This window comes from Schistocerca cancellata, chromosome 9 (assembly GCF_023864275.1).
Source record: "Schistocerca cancellata isolate TAMUIC-IGC-003103 chromosome 9, iqSchCanc2.1, whole genome shotgun sequence".
Classification (NCBI taxonomy): Eukaryota; Metazoa; Arthropoda; class Insecta; order Orthoptera; family Acrididae; genus Schistocerca; species Schistocerca cancellata.
The window spans coordinates 441,255,952-441,276,987 of NC_064634.1; the positions used below are offsets into that span (position 1 = coordinate 441,255,952).

Consider the following 21,036-nt stretch of genomic DNA (forward strand, 5'->3'; position numbering starts at 1 on the left):
TCTCGAAAAATAATTACAGATCACTTTTCACATTTGTTGGCAACACTATACAGTACAGTTTCATTTTGGTGTCTTACCATGAATGGTTTATCGCAGAGTGGTTCAATGGAAAAATAAAACAAACCTGTTATTACTGTTTCAGAATTGTATTTTAAATTAATGGCATGAGTTTACAATATACAATAGTGATTTAATATTCTATAATTTAAGAGCCATCCCTTTACAGAGAAATGGCTAATCAAAAAGTTGTTTTGACATGATCATGATATGTGATAATGGATGACTGATCTAAAACAGTCTTTTAATTTTCTGGTGTGCATTAGGTAAGGTACAATCTGTTTAATATAAATAATAATGAAGGCACACCAGTTCTTGGTAACATGCCTTTACTCAAAGCAAATACATATCCCATTAACATCATTATGACTGCAATTGTTGAAGCTGTCAAATGATTGTACACATACTAAATAAACTGATGACTGTATTAGTATCAATATTTATTTAACTTCTCTAGCTCATTGTTGATTATATTTGCAGTTTCAGCCTCTCCTACAATAGAAAAATGTGTTCCAGTAATAGTGTGGATCCCAACAATATTTTTGCATATCTGAAATGTAAAAGAGAAACATAAGCTAGCTTTTAATCTACATCTTTGGAAGGCTGCTAAGGATACAGCATCTATTTGTCATCATAAAAGAGAAACATTGAAATGAAGAAAAAATGAAACTAACGGTCACTTAATGTTTTAAAACTATTTTGCTTAAAGTGAGTGAGTGTTTCAAACAGTGGTCAAATATATACAATTACATCTTTATCCATATTCTGCATAAAAGTGTGTTTCACACAGCTCTTACAGAATAAAAGTCCATCACAATATATTGTTTCAAACATCTTTCAGTCCAGCACTTAAATCTCACCAAAGTTTCCATGAGGAGAGTACAGGGAGTCAATATTACTCCAGCAGTCTTACTACACAAATATAAAATTTTATGTACAGGTGCCAAATAGTAGACATTGAGAGGAAAAAAAGAAAAGAAAAAAGATGAGAAGAAGAAAGAAACGTGATATAGGAAATCCATTTTATAAAAGAACAAAGGAAGATTATGGGCCAGGGTCTTGCTGGTAACCCTACCATAAGAAATGAAATGGCTAAGGCTTGGAAGGCAATTCTCCTTAGCTGAGTGGTTAGTATGTCTGACTGCCATGCAAAGGGCCCGGGTTAGATTCCTGGCTGCGTCGGAGATTTTCCCTGTGCGGGGTTTGCTTGTTATGTTGTCCTGATCATCATTTCATCATCAACACCCCAGTCATCCAATGTGGTGTCAACTAAAAAAGACTTGCAACTTGGTGGCCAAACTTCCCCAGGCTGGGAATCCCAATAACCAATGCCAGATGATCATTTCATTCCATTCCGTTATGAAACGAGCTGTCTTGGCATCTGCTTTAAGCAGTGTGGAGAAAACACAGATAACCTAAATGTGGATAGTCAGATGGGAATTGCTCTTCCTGAATGCAAGTACAGTGCCTTACTGAAAGGCCAACTTGCTCTTTCTGTCTTCTTTTAATTTCAAAAAAGTTACAAAATGTGGTTGTGTGAGAGTAAGTGTAAAAGACGGGATGATTCAGCCAAGCTATTCACCTTAAATATTTCTGGAACCATTTAAGATTTGTAATACTATTTTCAATGAGATGTATTATGGGAAAGTAAAGTCTCTTTTCATAGCTATATTAACCCTCATGTGGGCACGATTATGTATAAAGCATGTCACAGACAAATAAAATGTTTTTCCACAGTTCCGTTGTTGCTTCACAATTGTGAGACCATACCTATTCCTTCATTACTGTTTCAGAAAATACAGTGATAAATTATGCTGTTATATGTCCAAGCGAGCAGCAGTAATATAATATATCGAGCAAGTTAGGTCAGAAAAAATTTACAATCCCTCCAAGAAAATGACCCACATTATGAGCTAGCAGCACAATCCCACAATGAGGCAGTTGTCCACGAGATAACGAGCAATGGAATATGCAATTGGATGGGATCTGATGCAGCTGCACTGTTTAATGCTTCGAGTGTGTAATTGCTGTGGACTAATATCCGTCCATGGCAACAGAGTTGTGTAATGAAAATTTATTTCTTTGTTGTTTAATTAAACAGCACTTAAATGCATATTATGTACGTTTATTTTATTGTTGTTTAATCAGACTAAGATTAAACAATGATTTTCCTCTTACATTTTTTACCCTGGTATCATAAAGACACCTATTCTTTACACATGTACAAAGTATGCCACGTGGCACATGTGTTACAAAAGTCAGCATGCCCACTCAAGGATTAATTACAAACATATTGGTATCAATTCCATTTTCTCAAATGGAACTACGGTTTTTTCCACTGTTAGTATCATCGACAGATTCTTCAAAATCCAATTAGTAGTTTCAGAGTAATTACTGTATTTAGAACTTAGGATTTATCTGTTTTGAACATGAAATTGATTGCTGTTTTATACAAATGTCCATGGTTATATACCCAAATCAGGAAATATGGCACTTTGGATAAGGAGAAAGGAGAATGTTCCACCACCCAAATAATGTTATTAAAAAGGTATAGAAGAACAAAGCTTTCATTCTATGTGGTACATGTGCATCAAATACTCATCAGTTTGAAAAAGTAAATATCTTTCACAAATCAAGCGAAAATAGATATGCAACTTCTCTACCGAGAATACAGAAGAAAGGTGAAGAGAACAGATGAGTTATATGCACAATGGTATCCTGATCAATGGCCTGTGCAAGCTTCTTCATCTCCCAGTACCTACTGCAGCCTACATCCTTCTAAATCTGCTTAGTGTATTCATCTCTTGGTCTCCCTCTACGATTTTTACCCTCCACGCTGCCCTCCAATACTAAATTGGTGATCCCTCGATGTCTCAGAACATGTCCTACCAACCGATCCCTTCTTCTAGTCAAGTTGTGCCACAAGCTCCTCTTCTCCCCAATTCTATTCAATACCTCCTCATTAGTTATGTGATCAACCCATCTAATCTTCAGCATTCTTCTGTAGCACCACATTTCGAAAGCTTCTATTCTCTTCTTGTCTAAACTATTTATCGTCCACGCTTAACTTCCATACATGGCTACATTCCATACAAATACTTTCAGAAAGGACTTCCTGACACTTGAATCTATACTCGATGTTAACAAATTTCTCTTCTTCAGAAATGCTTTCCTTGCCATTGCCAGTCTACATTTTATAGCTTCTCTACTTTGACCATCATAATCTATTTTGCTTTCCAAATAGCAAAATTCATCAACTACTTTAAGAGTCTCATTTCCTAATCTAATTCCTTCAGCATCAACTGATTCAATTCAACTACATTCCATTATCCTCATTTTACTCTTGTTGATGTTCATCTTCTATCCTCCTTTCAAGACACTGTTCAACTGCTCTTATAAGTTCTTTGCTGTCTCTGACAGAGTTTCAATGTCATCAGCAAACCTCAAAGATCTTATTTCTTCTCCATGGATTTTAATGCCTACTCCAAATTTTTCTTTCATTTCCTTTATTGCTTGCTCAATATACAGATTGAATAGCATTGGGGATAGGCTACAATCCTGTCTCTCTCCCTTCTCAATGACTGCTTCCTTTTCCTGCGCCTCGACTCTTATAACTGCCATCTGGTTTCTGTACAAATTGTAAATACCCTTTCAATCCCTGTATTTTATCCCTGTTACCTTCAGAATTTGAAAGAGAGTATTCTAATCAACATTCTCAAAAGCTTTCTCTAAGTCTACAAATGCTAGAAATGCAGATTTGCCTTTCCTTAATATATCTTCTAAGATAAGTCATAGGGTCAGTATTGCCTCGTGTGTTCCAACATTTCTACAGAATCCAAACTGATCTTCCCCAAGATCAGCTTCTACCAGTTTTTCCATTCATCTGTAAAGAATTTGTGTTAGTATTTTGCAGCCATGACTTATTAAACTGATAGTTTGGTAATTTTCACATCTGTCAACACATGCTTTCTTTGGGGTTGGAATTATTGTATTTTTCTTGAAGTCAGGATATTTCACCTGTCTCATACATCTTGCTCGCCAGATGGAAGAGTTTTGACATGGCTGGCTCTCCTGAGGCTATCAGTAGTTCTAATGGAATGTTGTCTACTTCCTGTTGATCTCATTTTTGAGACATTTGTATTCCTTTTTGCCTGCTTCATTTATTTCATTTTTTTTTATTTTCTCCTTTCATCAATTAAATCCAATATCTCCTCTGTTCCAAGATGATGTCCACCAAGTATGACATTTCAGTGAATGTGTGAAAAATTTTTATTCAAAGGGGACTGAAATACTAAACAGAGGATATAGAGCAAGCCTGCAACAAGCAGAGTGAACAAAATAGATATTCTGGCAGCTATTGCTCATTATCTACAAGTTAGCTCCACAGAAATAGTGAGTGCCTCTGATACAAGTCAGTCCAGTGTTGTCCACATTTTGAGCACAAACAGCATCCACTTGTATCATGTGTCACTTCACCAGAAGATTAACCAGTGGAACAGCAAAACACACATGGAATTCTGTCACTCGGTTTTGATGTGATATCAGGACAATAAACCCTTTCCTAAAAGAATTCTCTCTACTGGTGATGCTACATATATGAACTTCACAGAATAAACCTTAACAGATAAAATATCATTTCTTACCAAAGTGCCACCATCTCTCCCAGAGAAAATGCAACTTAAAATATGTAGAGGTGTGTGGTAACAGTGTGATGAGTGCCTGGCTTACTAGTAACTTGTGGCTAGGAAATAACTCACCACCTTTGCAGTCTTTCCTCATCATCAGACAGGATGTGAAGGCAATGTCAGCTGGCCTCCATGTTTATCTGATTTGATACCACTGGACTACTTTTTCTTTGGTATAACTCAAAGGCAAAATCTATGCATAAATTGCAGTGACCCAACAGAATTTAAAACATCACATTGTTACAGCATATGGAATGATATTGAAGAAATCTCTTCAGTCTATTCAGAAATCACTGTGCCAGTAACTACCAATATGTATTACAGTAGGTAGTGGGTATTTCAACAGTTGATGATATAAACAGAATTTTATGGATGTGTTTATAACTACATTCTTTTGTGATTTATGTTTTGTGCTGAAGTAATTTTGCATTCTAAATCTATATCTTGAAATTGAAAACGTGAGTCATAATTATTATTTAACAGTTTCTCTTCCTCAATGCCTTGTGTGCAAATCCATTCAATTTCTGATACATCCCTTTGTTTCAAGGCAATGTGTGAAAAAAGAGAACAGAACTGTCACTGTAGTTTACTGGCGAATCATCCTTGTAAGCTATGCCATTTGCTTTCCAGTTGGTGGACTGGTCCAGTCACATGAAGCCAAGTGTGATTATTCTTTACTGTAAATTAAAACTTTTCTTCATTATTCTGCTGTTGGCAGATGACTCTCTTAGCTGCATCAAACTTGAGCACCTCATGAGTCTGACACAGCAGTTCTGTATAACACAAACAGTTTTATTAACTATGTTTCACTTTTGGGTAAGGCTACACTCCAAACAAATAATATCTAAAAAGTCTTCCTAACTCTTAGATTGATATTAGGTGTTAGAATACTTTTCAATGATTTTCTTGCTATTGAAAATCTGCATTTTACATTCTCTTTACTTCTGCCTTCATAAATTATTTTTCAACCCAAATTTGAGGACATGCTGAAAAGTAATGCCTCTCAATTTTTAATGTGTAAATGCTGAAAGTTTTTTTAAAAATAAAACAAACATTCTACATCTTTATTATTCATGTCTACATATTTCCAGTCCTCTGCCACTATAGGATTTTGAATTCAGCGTGTAAAATTGCGGTGTGTAACATAACTATGTCAGTGCGTGAGAAACAGTGAGCTCTAACTGAGTTTTGAATTCAAAGAGTTTGTCCACCCACAGAGATTCTCTCCTTCAGCATGATAATGCCAGACCGCATATGAGCATTGCAACATCTTCAACAATTCAAACTCTGTAACTACAAAGATCCAGAGAATTACTGAGGAGAATAACTATACTAGCACAGCTTTCTCACTGGAAGAATTAGAAACCGCTATATGCTCATGCTCAAGAAAGAACAATAAAGCTGCTGGATTAGATGACTTGAGGATGGAACAAATAAAAATGTTTGGACCAGCAACCAAGAAGTGGATCCTAGATATGATGAACACCTGTGTCTCAAGATTGCAAATACCAAAGATCTGGAGGAAAACCAAAGTTGTGGCCCTAATGAAAACTTGGGAAACAGCCAACAGATATGAAACATTTCTGATCGATATCACTCCTATGCCATCTATATAACATTTTAGAGACGATGATCCTGAATCAAATCTCCGACCAAGTTGACCAAACACTGATCAGAGAACAATCGGATTTCCACTCTGAGAGGTCTTGTTGTGGACAGATCTTGAACTTGACACAACACATAGAAGATGGATATGAACATGTGCAGATCACCAGTGTCCCTTTTGCTGATCTTACTGCCGCATATGACACCATCAATCACAGGAAACTTTTAACAAAGATTTATGTCACCACAAAAGACTTCCACCTAACACAGTTTATGAGATGTCTACTACAAAACAGACATTTCTTTGTTACTCTACAAAACAAGAGGAGCCGATGGAGGACACAGAGAAATTGTATCCCCCAAGGAAGTGTGCTAGCCCCGCTGTTGTATAATAGTTACACTAATGACCAGCCAGTTAGTCCTATCACAAGATCGTTCATTTACGCAGATGACACAGCACTTGATGTACTTGGTAGAACTTTTGAGGAGGTGGAAGGAAAACTCACAACAGGTCTTAAAGGCACTATCTTACTATTATGATAGCAACTACCTGAAGTAGTGTGTGTGCATTCAACTTACAGAATGGAGAGGTTCAGAGGAAACTGAGAATAACCTGGAGAGATCAACTGCTAACCCATTGTGACACCCCAAAATACTTTGGAGTAATTTTGGACCATTCCCTCACCTTCAAAGAGCACTGCCCAGATACAAAAATGAAAGTCTGTGCTAGGAATAACATTATTAGGAAACTGACAAGCAACAATTGGGGAGTACATCCACATGTCCTTCGTACATCTGCCCTTTCTTTGTGCTTCTCCACTGCTGAGTATGCAGCACCTGTATGACAGAAATCCAGCCATGCTAAACAGGTACATATTGCACTTAATGAAACAAGATGAATTATAACCGGCTGCTTGTGGGCAACCCCCGTTAACAAAATCTACTACCTCATGGGCGAAACACCTCCAGATATCCATAGGAGAAAGGCTGCTGAAATAGAAAGAAAGAAGCAGGAGATGGACCAAAGACACCCCCAGTTAGGAGGAGAACATCAAACATAAAGACTCAAATTGAGGAAAAGTTTCCTTTGGACTATGCAACCAATTCAGACAACACCTGCAAACCATCAGATACAACTCTGGCATAGCTTATCATCAGAGAAATACTGGGACTACCCAAAATAAGAATTTGCTGCAGGTCATCACCTCCCACACTAGATCACCTCCCATATGAGATGTGGAAAATCTGCAATAGACTGAGAGCTGGAGTTTCTTGGTGTAAGTGAACATGAAGAAATGGGGATACATCTCAGGGGATGAACTGTGTGAGTGCGGTGTACCTTAAGACCACCTGCACCTACTCAACTGCACGAAACTATCAGAACCTGTTTCCATGGATGATCTGGTTGTCGCCAATGTAAGGGAGTCTGTGCAATGGAATTCTGGGCAGCACATGGAATATAAATATGCACATACACTTTGTAATCATTGTATATATGTATGTTCTGTTCTGAACATGTATAAATAAACAAAAAACAATCCAATGCCTCTGGCTTGCTGTCATCGATCATCTTCCACACAGTCCTGATATGATTCATCTAATTTTGATTGGTTTCAAAAACTGAATGAACACCTTTGAGGACTTCACTTTGATAGTGATGAAACGGTGCAAGCAGATGTGAGGTTGTGGCTGCACCAAGAAAGTGAAACATTCTGCAATGAGAGTAGTCTCTAGTTGGGAGAAATGTGTTCACCACTAGGATGACTATGTTGAGAAATAAATATGAAGACATAAAGAATAAATATGTAGGCTGTTAATAACACTTGTTTCATTTAAAAAGCTTTAACTGTTTTCACATAAAAAGTTGAGAGGCAGTACTTTTCAACAAGCCCTTGTAACAAAACTGGTCAACTACTTTTAGTGTCTCATTTCATAATGTAATCCCTTGTTATCACGTGATTCAGTTTAATTTCATTCCATTACTCATATCCTTTGTTGATGTTCATATTATAATATTTTTTCAAGATACTATCAGTTCCATCCAATTACTCATTTTTTAGCTTTACTAATTGCTCAGTGGGAAGAAAGAGGTGTGTGTGTGTTAACATGGCCTTGAACTTTTATAATTGCAGTATAAATGACATAGTGTAAGAAGCAAAGCTGCCGAATAACTTATTTTTAATTGTACCATCAGTATCAGTCAGAGATCATTTTTCAGTAAAGCTTTTGTTAATAACATGTGTCACATGTTTAGAACCCAGTACGTTGTCCTCGATGGTGAGTGTTCATCGGAGGTGAGGGTATCATCTGGAGTACCTCAGGGAAGTGTGGTAGGTCCACTGTTGTTTTCTATCTACATAAATGATCTTTTGGATAGGGTGGATAGCAATGTGTGGCTGTTTGCTGATGATCCTGTGGTGTACGGGAAGGTGTCATTGTTGAGTGACTGTAGGAGGATACAAGATGACTTGGACAGGATTTGTGATTGGTGTAAAGAATGGCAGCTAACTCTAAATATAGATAAATGTAAATTAATGCAGATGAATAGGAAAAAGAATCCCATAATGTTTGAATACTTCATTAGTAGTGTAGCGCTTGACACAGTCATGTCAATTAAATATTTGGGCGTAACATTGCAGAGCGATATGAAGTGGGACAAGCATGTAATGGCAGTTGTGGGGAAGGCAGATAGTCATCTTTGGTTCATTGGCAGAATTTTGGGAAGATGTGGTTCATCTGTAAAGGAGACCACTTATAAAACACTAATACAACCTATTCTTGAGTACTGCTCGAGCGTTTGGGATCCCTTTCAGGTCGGATTGAGGGAGGACATAGAAGCAATTCAGGCTGCTCGATTTGTTTCTGGTAGGTGTGATCATCAAGTAAGTGTTACGGAAATGCTTCAGGAACTCGGATGGGAGTCTCTAGAGGAAAGGAGGTGTTCTTTTCATGAATCGCTACTGAGGAAATTTAGAGAACCAGCATTTGAGGCTGACTGCAGTACAATTTTACTGCCGCCAACTTACATTTCGCGGAAAGACCACAAAGATAAGATAAGAGAGGTTAGGGCTCATACAGAGGCATATAGGCAGTCATTTTTCCCTCATTCTGTTTGGGAGTGGAACAGGGAGAGAAGATGCTAGTTGTGGTACGTGGTACCCTCCGCCACACACCGTATGGTGGATTGCGGAGTATGTATGTAGATGTAGATATAGACATGTATATCATAAAACAGCAGTCAAAGGTTTATTATGTTACATTTTGACATGTGACTGAAACTGGTCATACAATTAAAAATAAGTTATTCAGCAGCTTCATGTGTTACAATATGTCATTCCTATGACTTAGCGAAGCTGTGTAACACAACCATCAAAAACTGTCTTAAGCTGCAGTCTGGTTTTTGTACAAGCTGTAAACAGCTTTTTACTGCCTGTATTTTATCCTTGAAAACTTGGGGTGATTACAAAGAATGTAAACCAGTAATCTTTCTTCAATGTATTTTCTAAGATAACTGGAAGGGTCAGTATTGGCTTGCAAGCTTTTACATTCTTCTGGTATCCAATCTGGTCTCTCCCTGGCTGGTGTCTACCAGTGTATCCACTAATCTGCAAATTATTTTTTGTTTGTAATTTGCAACCATGACTTTTTAAATTGGTGGTTTGGTAATATATGGACCTGCCATCTTTTGTATCAGGATTATTGGATGGTTGATCAGGGAGAGGGGACCAAATAGTGAAAACATCGATCCCATCAGATTAGGAAAGGATGAGCAAGAAAGTTGCTGTGTTCAAAGGAACCATCCCAGCATTTGCCTGAAGCAATTTAGGGAAATCATGGAAAACCCTAATCAGGATGGCTGGACACATGTTTGAACCATTGTCCTCCCAAATGTGAGTCCAGTGTGTTAAGTGCTGCACCACCTTGCTCGGTCAGGATTATTATATTCTTCTAGAAGTCTGAGAGTATTTCAACTGCCTCATATAGTCAGTGCTCAGATAAGAACAGTTTTGTCATGGTTCACTCTACATCTGTCATCTACGTTGTCCATAAACATCCTTACTTCTACAACTCTGCATTTCTCCTTTAGTCTTTCCTGTTCTTCCATTTTGAACTTCTTGTCAGTCCCAGTTTTTAGATACATGTATCCCATTTTGCCTGTTACATTTATTGCCTTTTTATATTTTCTGTTCAGTCACATTTAATATGACTTTTGTACTAAGCCTTGCCTTCAGCTTTCAAAGCTACCCATTTATCTTCTATTCTATTCCTTTCTCTTTTCAGTCAATTTTGTCAAACACTCTCTTTGAAACTTTCAATGACCTCTGTTTCTTTCAGTTTATCAACTTCTCTTTACCTTAACTTCCTAACATCTCATTACCTTAATTTCCTACCTTTCAGCAATTTATTTAGTTTTAATCTAATATTCGCAATCAATAAATTATGGTTTGAGTCCATGTCTATCTCTGGAAATGTTTTCCAGTTTAAGATCTGATATCTGTCTGAATCTCTCCAGTGTCTCCAGGTCTTTACCACATACACATCCTTCTTTCTTGTTAGCAATGACTGAATTGTGCTAAGTGTAAAATATATAGCTTGACTTTTCATTACATTGTCCCAATATATATTCTCCTGCTATTCTGCCTAATAAATTCAATCTCTAAATAATGTTCTATATAATTCTTCATCTAAGAAAACTTAAATACAGTTGTGTTGCTCTTTAATAAATATGAGATACTGAATGTTTTATATTGTTGATGTTCGCTCTATTAAATGTATATACAATGTAATCCTGAGGGATAAAATAATAATCAAACAAAAATTTAGTAACCCCTGTGAACATGAAAATGGAAGAAACAGACATACTGATACGCATAGCATCGCAAACATCTGGAAAGCACACCTCCGACAGGGAAGCTGCCAATATCACAGACTGATCATATGAAATTCCATAACAGCCCAATATGAGGACACCTCACAGCTAGCTCACTCTCAGTTTCCCATTCAGTACCTACTATTATCTTACACTGCCTTTATGAAGTGAACTATGACAACCAGGACTGTATTGGACTTGTGTGTGGATAGTGACTGCCGTACTTTTTGATTTACTGTCTGACTAGAGAGATGGGCTTGTTATTTATACTCCATGAGCTGGTATAGTGCTCAAATTTGGTGTGTGGATAGTGACTGCTGTACTTTTTCATTTACTGTCTGACTAGAGAGATGGGCTTGTTATTTATACTCCATGAGCTGATATAGCATTTCTGTATAAAGCTCAAATTTGATGAGTCTGTGGTTTGCACCACTGTAAGATTTATTTGGAACTGTGTGTAATATTATAATGGTGCAATGATGTAGTGATACTTGGGCACAATTCACAATTGCACTTACAGGGCTATTACAAATGATTGAAGCGATTTCATAAATTCAGTGTAGCTCCATTCTTTGACATATGGTCATGACACACTACAGATACGTAGAAAAACTCATAAAGTTTTGTTCGGCTGAAGCCGCACTTCAGGTTTCTGCTGCCAGAGTGCTCAAGAGCGCAGTGAGACAAAATGGCGACAGGAGCCGAGAAAGCGTATGTCGTGCTTGAAATGCACTCACATCAGTCAGTCATAACAGTGCAACGACACTTCAGGATGAAGTTCAACAAAGATCAACAAACTGCTAACTCCATTCGGTGATGGTATGTGCCGTTTAAAGCTTCTGGATGCCTCTGTAAGGGGAAATCAATGGGTTGGCCTGCAGTAAACGAAGAAACGGTTGAATGTGTGTGGGCAAGTTTCACGCGTAGCCCGCGGAAGTCGACAAATAAAGCAAGCAGGGAGCTAAACGTACCACAGCCGACGGTTTGGAAAATCTTACGGAAAAGGCTAAAGCATGAGCCTTACCGTTTACAATTGCTACAAGCCCTGACACCTGATGACAAAGTCAAACGCTTTGAATTTTCGGCGCGGTTGCAACAGCTCATGGAAGAGGATGCGTTCAGTGCGAAACTTGTTTTCAGTGATGAAGCAACATTTTTTCTTAATGGTGAAGTGAACAGACACAATGTGCGAATCTGGGCAGTAGAGAATCCTCACGCATTCATGCAGCAAATTTGCAATTCACCAAAAGTTAACGTGTTTTCTGCAATGTCGCGGTTTAAAGTTTACGGCCCCTTTTTCTCCTGCAAAAAAAACGTTACAGAACACGTGTATCTGTACATGCTGGAAAATTTGCTCTTGCCACAACTGGAGACCGATAGTGCCGTCTTCATCTTTCAACAGGATGGTGCTCCACGGCACTTCCATCATGATGTTCGGCATTTCTTAAACAGGAAATTGGAAAACCGATGGATCGGTCGTGGTGGAGATCATGATCAGCAATTCATGTCATGGCCTCCACACTCTCCCAACTTAACCCCATGTGATTTCTTTCTGTGAGGTTATGTGAAAGATTCAGTGTTTAAACCTCCTCTACCAAGAAACGTGCCAGAACTGCGAGCTCGCATCAACGATGCTTTCGAACTCATTGATGGGGACATGCTGCGCCGAGTATGGGAGGAACTTGATTATCGGCTTGATGTCTGCTGAATCACTAAAGGGGCACATATCGAACATTTGTGAATGCCTAAAAAAACTTTGAGATTTTGTATGTGTGTGCAAAGCATTGTGAAAATATCTCAAATAATAAAGTTATTGTAGAGCTGTGAAATCGCTTCAATCATTTGTAATAACCCTGTACATTAGTTTCAATCAGGAAATACTATTGTTTTGTTTTGGAAACTAATGGAAAATTTAATCTGTTGTCACAATATGCTAATTTTGGATGATTTTCTTTTGAGCTTTGGCAACAATACCTAAATCAGTACCAGGAATAAAAGCGCTTTACTGGTTCTACACTGCAGCAGTCACAGGCATTGCAACCTGTACCAGCATTTTAGTAATTTAATGGGGATCAGGAAGACTGGGAAGTATATCAAAAATACAACACATTTTGAGGCAATTAACATCAAATAGCTGGATCATCAGCAGGCCTTTTTCCTTTCTATGAATCCACTGTTATTTTACTTTGCTCAAACATTAGCTCCACATCCATTCTCTCATTAGCTCCTCATCAATTCTCTCTGTGTTACCATTGTCCAATATGTCCTCTTTATAATGTGACCATTTTTCCATCAAAATGTGTTGGTAGCAGAAAGGCCATAATTCTTGAACACCTTAGGTCAGATACCGTAAGTTATGCATCTTTGATTTCAGATTTGCAGTAGTTTGGTAGAAGATGTGTGAATGTGGTCAACAATATGTGGAAAGTTTCATACATGATATAGTTATTTGCTTAGCCACAGATTGTTCATGAATCTGAAATATTGCAAGTTGTGCAACAAAATTTTCAGCAGACTTTGGCATTTCACATATGGTCCAGAGGCGTACAATGGGTTTCTGTAATAGATTCAAAAGTGGTAAACAAGATTCATTCAGTGGCAGCTGAGCAGGCTCCATCTCCACGAATGTGGACATTGTTCATGGTGATATACTTTGTTTCCAAGTTATCCATACTTTTTTCCATGCATCTCAGATGGGAATGTCCACATTAAGAGGATGGGTATTATAAGTGTTTATGCAGATGTTGTACTGCAGCATGGTGGCACTGGGCATCAGCTCCAGCCAATTCAAACATTTCAGGAGATGATCAAATGCTGGCAACAACAAAATATTGTTACATGCTGCAAAGGTGTGAGGCATTTCAGCAACTCTTCTGTTTGATACCGGTGCATCAGATTCAATCATTAGCCAGTCTGCATATTTTAATGTGGATGCTGCCTTACTCAGTCAAGTGCAACATGTCATGAAGTGGAATTATTAGGTCATGTGCAACTGACAAGTCACTTATAATGATGTGTCTTGTACATCATAATTTTTGGTTGCAGTGGGTCTGTTGATTGAGAATATTTTTTCTCTCAATGTGCATTCTGCCTTTGGATTTTCACTACACGATGAAGTGCACTCTATGGACTCATTGGTACACTGTAAAGCCATTGATACACTTTGCATGCAATTTGCACCCTATTTTAACTTTGGTGAATCCAACAGAAAGTTTACAACATTACAAATCTTGCCTGATTCTTTTGGCTGTTGAGGGTGAGCCCCACTGTGAATGCTTTTCTCAAACATGGGATGAGTTTGTTGACATTCATAAGCAGTTGGAAACTGCTCCGACCACTGACAAATGATTGGCAGCTGTTGTGAATTGGTGTGTTGGAGCAGGTCCCAGAGTTTTGTACCTGAGATACCCTTTAAGTACTGCCCTATCCTGTGGATCTTGTCTCCTCTGCAGAAAGCACAGAACCTGTCATTATTCACCAACTTGACTGCAAGTGGCATGTCAATGGTAGATCTAGGCATCCTGTACAGGGTGGTCAGAGACCAAGAAGGATTCAGGGTGTCATACTGAGCCCCCTAACCAACAAGTTTGAGGTGGTGCCTTTCACTGAAACTGAGACAGTGGGACTCACTTCACCTGTTTTGGGGAAACCAATTTTGTCTGTTGTCAAGAGGAGGCAAAAGCAAAAGTGTAGGAGGGGTCCATTAATTGCCAGCAGTTCAAACATATGGTTAATTATGGTATCCCTTAGGGAAATGCCAGCAAGGAATAGGAAAGGACATCAGGAACACTCAGTGTTTATGCTGGGGGCCTCATTCAACATGAACGAGGCTACTCCAGCAGCCACTGAGAGAACAGGGTTCCTTGGATGAGGTGACTCTCCATTCAATCCAGACAACAACTGCTGTAGAAGCACAGAAGAATCAGTGAAGATTGAAAGAAATGTCTCCCACTGGTGAGAGCATTAAAATCCTACCAAAGCATTTGCAGCAAAGTGCCAGAGTTCTGAGTGCTCATGAAAAGCAGTGAAGCCCACATAATTCTAAGTACAGAAAGCTGGTTGAAACCTGAAATTGATAGTAGTGAGATTTTTGGGAAAAATTTAAGTGTATATTGAAAGGATTGGCTGATGGGAAATGGAAGTGGTGTATTTGTCACAAGAGACAAATCCACTGAGTTAGAAATTGAGGCTGCATGTGAGATTATTTGGGCCAGGACTCAGTATCAGGGGTGAGTATAAAATGGTAATTGGATCCTTCCATTACAGACCAGATTCAACTGCTGATTTCACCGAAAACTTCAGAGAAACACTCAGTTCGCGTGTATGTATGTTCCCCAACCATACTGTTATCATCAGTGGTGACTTTAATTATCCAACTATCAATCAGAAAAATTACAATTTTTTTTAGAGGTAGGTGTGATAAGACATGGATTGAGACATTACTAAATGCCTTCTCAGAAAACTACCTAGAACATATAGTCAGGAACCCCACACATGATGGAAACATATTGGATCTAATGGCAACAAATAGACCTGACCTCTTTGGGGATGTCTACATTGCAACAGGTATCAGTGACCATGACACAGTTGTGTCAACAATAATTACCAATGTACAAAGGACAACTAAAACAAGCTGAAAGGTATGCATGTTCAGTAAAACAGATAAAAAAATCAGTAGTGCCATTCTCAATGAGGAACTTGGAACTTTTAGCACAGGGGAGGAGCATGTAGAGGAACTGTGGCTCAAGTAAAAAAAATTGTTGACCATGCACTGGATATATATGTAGCCAGTAGAAAAATTCATAATGTTAGACAACCTCTATGGCATCTGTCTCTGTAAAGAAACATCTAAAAAACCAGAGATAACTACATAATAGATGTAAAATGAAGCATAGGCCTATAGAGAGACACTAAATGAAACACATCTGGCTCTCAAGAGAGCAATGGGTGATGTCTTCAGTGACTATCACAGCAGAATATTGTCAAATTATCTTTCACAAAACCCAAAGAAATTCTGGTTATACGTAAAGTCTGTTAGTGGCACCAAAGTTAGTGTCCAGTCCCTAGTGAATGAGACAGGAAGTGAAATTGAGGCTGGCAAAGCAAAAGCAGAAATGCTGAACTTTGTTTTGAAATGTTTCTTTACAAGTGAATACCCAGGAGAATTGGCCGAATTTAATCCTTGTACAACTGGAAAGATGAATGACATAATCATATGTGTCAGTGGTGTTGCGAAACAGCTGAATTTGTCCAAATTGAACAAAACTCCAGGGCCCAATAGAATGTCTGTCAGATTCTATACTGGTTTTGTGTCTGAATTAGTACCTCTTCTAACTGGAATCTATCGTAGATCCCTTAAACAAAACACCGTGCCAGATTTTGGAAAAAACACAGATCACATCTATCTGAAAGAGGGGTGGTAGAAGTGAACCACAAAGCTAGCGTCCAATATCCTTGACATTGATTTATTGTAGAATCTTAGAACATAATCTGAGCTCAAACATGATGATGTCTCTTGAACAGAATGACCTCCTCAATGCCAATGAGTATGGGTTCTGAAAACATCAATCATGTGAAACCCAACTTGCACTTTTCTTACATGACATACTGAAAGCTCTTGACCAAGGCAGTCAGGTAGATGCAGTATTTCTTGATTTCCATAAAGCATTTGACTCAGTACCACACTTATGCTAATTGTCAAAAGTATGATCATATGGGGTATCAAGAGAAATTTGTGAGTGTATCGAGGACTTTTTGGTAGTGAAGACATAGTATGCTATCTTGGATGGAGAATCATCGTTAATTGTATAAGGCGTGCCACAGGGAAGTTGTTGGGACCCTTGCTGTTCATGTTCTACATTAATAACCATACATACACTAATAACAGTAACCTCAGACTTTTTGCAGATGATGCAGTTAGCTATAATGAAGTACTATGTGACAGAAACTGCATAAATATTCAGTCAGATCTTGATAATTTAAAGCAATGCAAATATTGCTTTAAATGTTCAGAAAATTAAAATTTTGCTCTTCATAAAGTGAAAAAAAAGTAGTATTCTATGACTGATAATGTTTCACTGTTGGAATTGGCCAACTCATACAAATACCTGGGTGTAACTTTTTGTAGCGATATGAAATGGAATGATCACATAGGCTAAGTTATGGGTGAAGCAGGTGGTAGACTTCAGTTTATTGGTAGAATACAGAGGAAGAGCAATCATTCTATAAAGGTGATTGCTTACAAATCACTTGTGCGGCCAGTTGCAGAATATTGCTCAAGTGTTTGGGACCTGTACCAGATAGGACTAACAGGGGATATTGAATGTATACAAAGAAGGGCAGCATGAATGGCCACAGGTTTGACTGATCCATGGAAAAGTGTCACAGAGATACTGGAGAAACTGAACTGGAAGACTCTTGAAGATAGATGTAAACTATCCTGAGAAAGTTTACTAACAAATTTCAAGAACAGGCTTTAAATAGTGACTCTAGGAATATTTTGCAATCCCCCCTCTGCTCACATATCGACTGTAAGGATAAGATTAGATTAATTCCTATACACACAGAGGCATTCATACAATCATTATTCAATATGCTCCATATGTGAATGGAATATCTGGTTCAGTGGGACATATCCTCTGCCATCGTTTATAGAGTATAGATGTAGACACAGATGAGGTTAGGATTGAACTAGACAGACTAGAACAACATGTTCTGTCCTTTGTTTCCTACCGAGTGAGGTGGCGCAATGGTTAGCACACTGGACTCTCCTTCGGGAGGATGATGGTTCAATCCCGCGTCCGGCCATCCTGATTTTTCCGTGATTTTCCTAAATCGCTCCAGGCAAATGCCGGGATGGTTCCTCTGAAAGGTCACAGCTGACTTCCTTACCCATCCTTCTCTAAGCTGATGAGACTGATGACCCAACCCAACCCTGTTTCCTACAGATGTTGGGCTCACTGTCAGTGGTAGTTAGGAAGCCTTGGGAGTCTCTTTGGTTGTATGGAAACTTCAAGCAAACAATTAATACACAGTTGCACATTGATTCTAATCCATTGCATTATCGATATAAACTTTTTCCAAATGTTCTGCACTCTTCTGTACCAAATTTCGGACAACTGCCACCTGGTTATCTCTTTCTGCTAGCTAAGGGGCACACCCATGCACATTGATCTGGTTTCACCAGCTATTTAGTAACTCTACCAAAAGTACTAATGGAAGATATGGATGTATTGATATGTGTAACATTATCAAAATCCTGGCAAGCTGCCAATATAGCGGGCTGGTCACATGAAATTCCTTAGTGGGCTGATGTAAGACAATCTGGTGGCTGTATTGCTCTCAGTTAATCTCTTGTTACAGAATGTTCAATAAAGGTTACAATAAATGCTGAAATCTAAATTTTCTTCTCTTTCTAAATAATAAACTGAAGCCAAAAATTGTAGTTCACATATATAACTACAGGACATTAACTAACTGTCTATTAAATTATTCACATTAATACAGGCCTGCCACTTAGTCAAGAATACTGGTTTGCATAATGCATTTCACCATGCCCTTCAAATAAAGACTGTTTCTGCTGCTGCTTATGAATCTAGGAGTTATAATATAGATGGTAGAATCAGAACATAAGATTTCATTGTTTTTGTTGTAAATTTGCTTTCTCATTACATTATCTACACCTCTGTATTGTATGCCTCTTTCAAAGTGACGAGTAACTGTATAAAACATGAATAAAAACTATTGTTATTATTGTTGTCGTTGTTGTTGTGTTGTTACCCTCTCTATTAAGTACTGACAAAAAATTTTCTGCATTTAAGTTGGCACCCGACTAATGGACAGATTTTGTCCATATCTTTCAGCTTGCTGATTCATGGGAGAAGAAACATTTTTTAAAACCTTCATTTAAGACCATGTATATGCTGTATAATAATTGATCAAAACTAAATTTTCAATAAGGCATTGGATATAAAATGTCTCATATCTAAAAATAATATCTTTAAAGACACAGGCAGTCTGCCCCAAAATTGTTTACAAATACGGAGATCACTGAATGAGAAGGAAATATAAGCTAAAGAAATGGTAGATTGTAATAAGATAACTCACCTTCTCCAGGCCATATGCTTCACCAATATCAGGGATGGCACCTCCTGTCGACTTAATTAGGGTTACTGGAGACTGAATAGTTTTGTATGGATCACTTCCATTGACAACTTCTGCCAAACGACTGGCAATTGTTGAGCAAAATGCACGTGCTTGAAGACTGTTCTGAATTTCACTATCTGGAAACAGTTTCATTGCAATCTCCACCTGTTCTGATTTTTCCAAGCCAGCAGCCTGAGCCTGTAACTGCAATATCAATCAAATATATTTTTGTGTCCATATTTTTGACATCACAAATACTTGTGTAATTTTCAGAGGCTGAATAAAACAATAAACAACAATAAACACTTTGCACAGGATGGTTCATTTCTAGAGTTTGTTTCCTGATACTAATATAAATACTGGGCAAGTTATCAGTGCCTGTTTATTCTGTGCATCATGACAACAGCCATAAATTTAGCAGGGATTCTGAATTTAATAGCTTTCTACAGTACACAATATCTATGGAAACACTGCAACAAGGAGTGTATAATCAAAACATTCATTTTCTCTAAATCAGGTGAAGGTAAGCAAGAGGCTTCATTGGTGTTCTAATGATCACAGGATCCCAACTACTGGCAAGTGGCAACAAGAAATACAATTCTACAAGTCTTCAATGTGCTACTAAACTGTTCCTTGTGGCATTATGTATTACGGAGGATGGACTCCAGGGAAAGAATGTAATCCAAACAGTCTTCTAGCAGCTCCTATAATAGTTTGTGTGGTTATACCACTACTATCAACAAAGTAAATTCTGATGACCAATATCCATTCATCCCAGTGTCCTGGTGCCCTTTACCCAGCCAATGCAGAGTCAGGACTGGTATAGTACTTCTCCAATTGTGTGGAGGACTGACTGCACATATATATACAGGTTATTATTACTATAGTGTTGCCACTCCCAAAGGCATTTTTAAGCAAATAGCAGCAACTCCTACCCAACATTCAATGGGGAGAAATAATGACTCATAATAAGTAATAAATATTTATTTCAGTCTTTATAAATATTCTCTGGATGCTTCTCAACATAGCTGTCACCATTATTATCACTTTGGAGGCAAGGCCATGAAATGAAGACTCTGCTAGCCTGCCAAACAGCCCACAACCCACGTTTTTACAGATGTGCTTTCTGGATGTTCCCCTTGTCTCATTTCCAAATTTTTAAGTGGGCTGCATCAACTCAATTACATCAACTCCATGAGGTGACGTTTAACTAATGACACAGCTCCTCACAAGTTAATTTGCAAGTCTGAAGAAACCAATGTTGATTTTTCAGAAGATGGTGTCATGACTGGCAGAGGATGATGTGGATTATAATCAAAAACAAACGTGGGAGGTTGTAGGTGAAGAATGCTTATAACTAAACACTTAGTATATTTATTTGGATTTAAATTGAATGAGCATTCAATTCATAATTCGGAAGTGGTTTTAATTGTATATATAAATTTTGTGGTAGAATTAGAAAAGGAGAGCATCCTCCAAACACTACAGAGATAAACAATGGAATTATTTCTCAGAATGTCATGACAAAAGGGTTTGGAATACCAAATGCAGAGGGGAGAATTTTACACTGTATGGACTCTGAGGAAGGTTGGATGACAACTGATTACATAACTGATACTGATATCAGGACACTGCCTAGCAACAACACACTATATGACAATGATCTGTGGACAC

General features: G+C 38.0%; 1 protein-coding gene across 1 annotated transcript in view; it reads right to left on the reverse strand.

Moving 5' to 3' along the window:
- Positions 1-369: 369 nt before the first annotated feature.
- The window catches only part of LOC126100464 (fatty acid synthase-like), a 443,119-nt gene continuing 422,452 nt past the window's right edge, over positions 370-21,036 (reverse strand). The window contains exons 36-37 of the mRNA XM_049911071.1: positions 19,324-19,566; positions 370-607 (exon numbers count right to left, since the gene is read on the reverse strand). Of these exons, the coding sequence (XP_049767028.1) occupies positions 491-607; positions 19,324-19,566 (360 nt within the window). The 3' untranslated portion in view covers positions 370-490. The remainder of the gene's footprint in view (positions 608-19,323; positions 19,567-21,036) is intronic.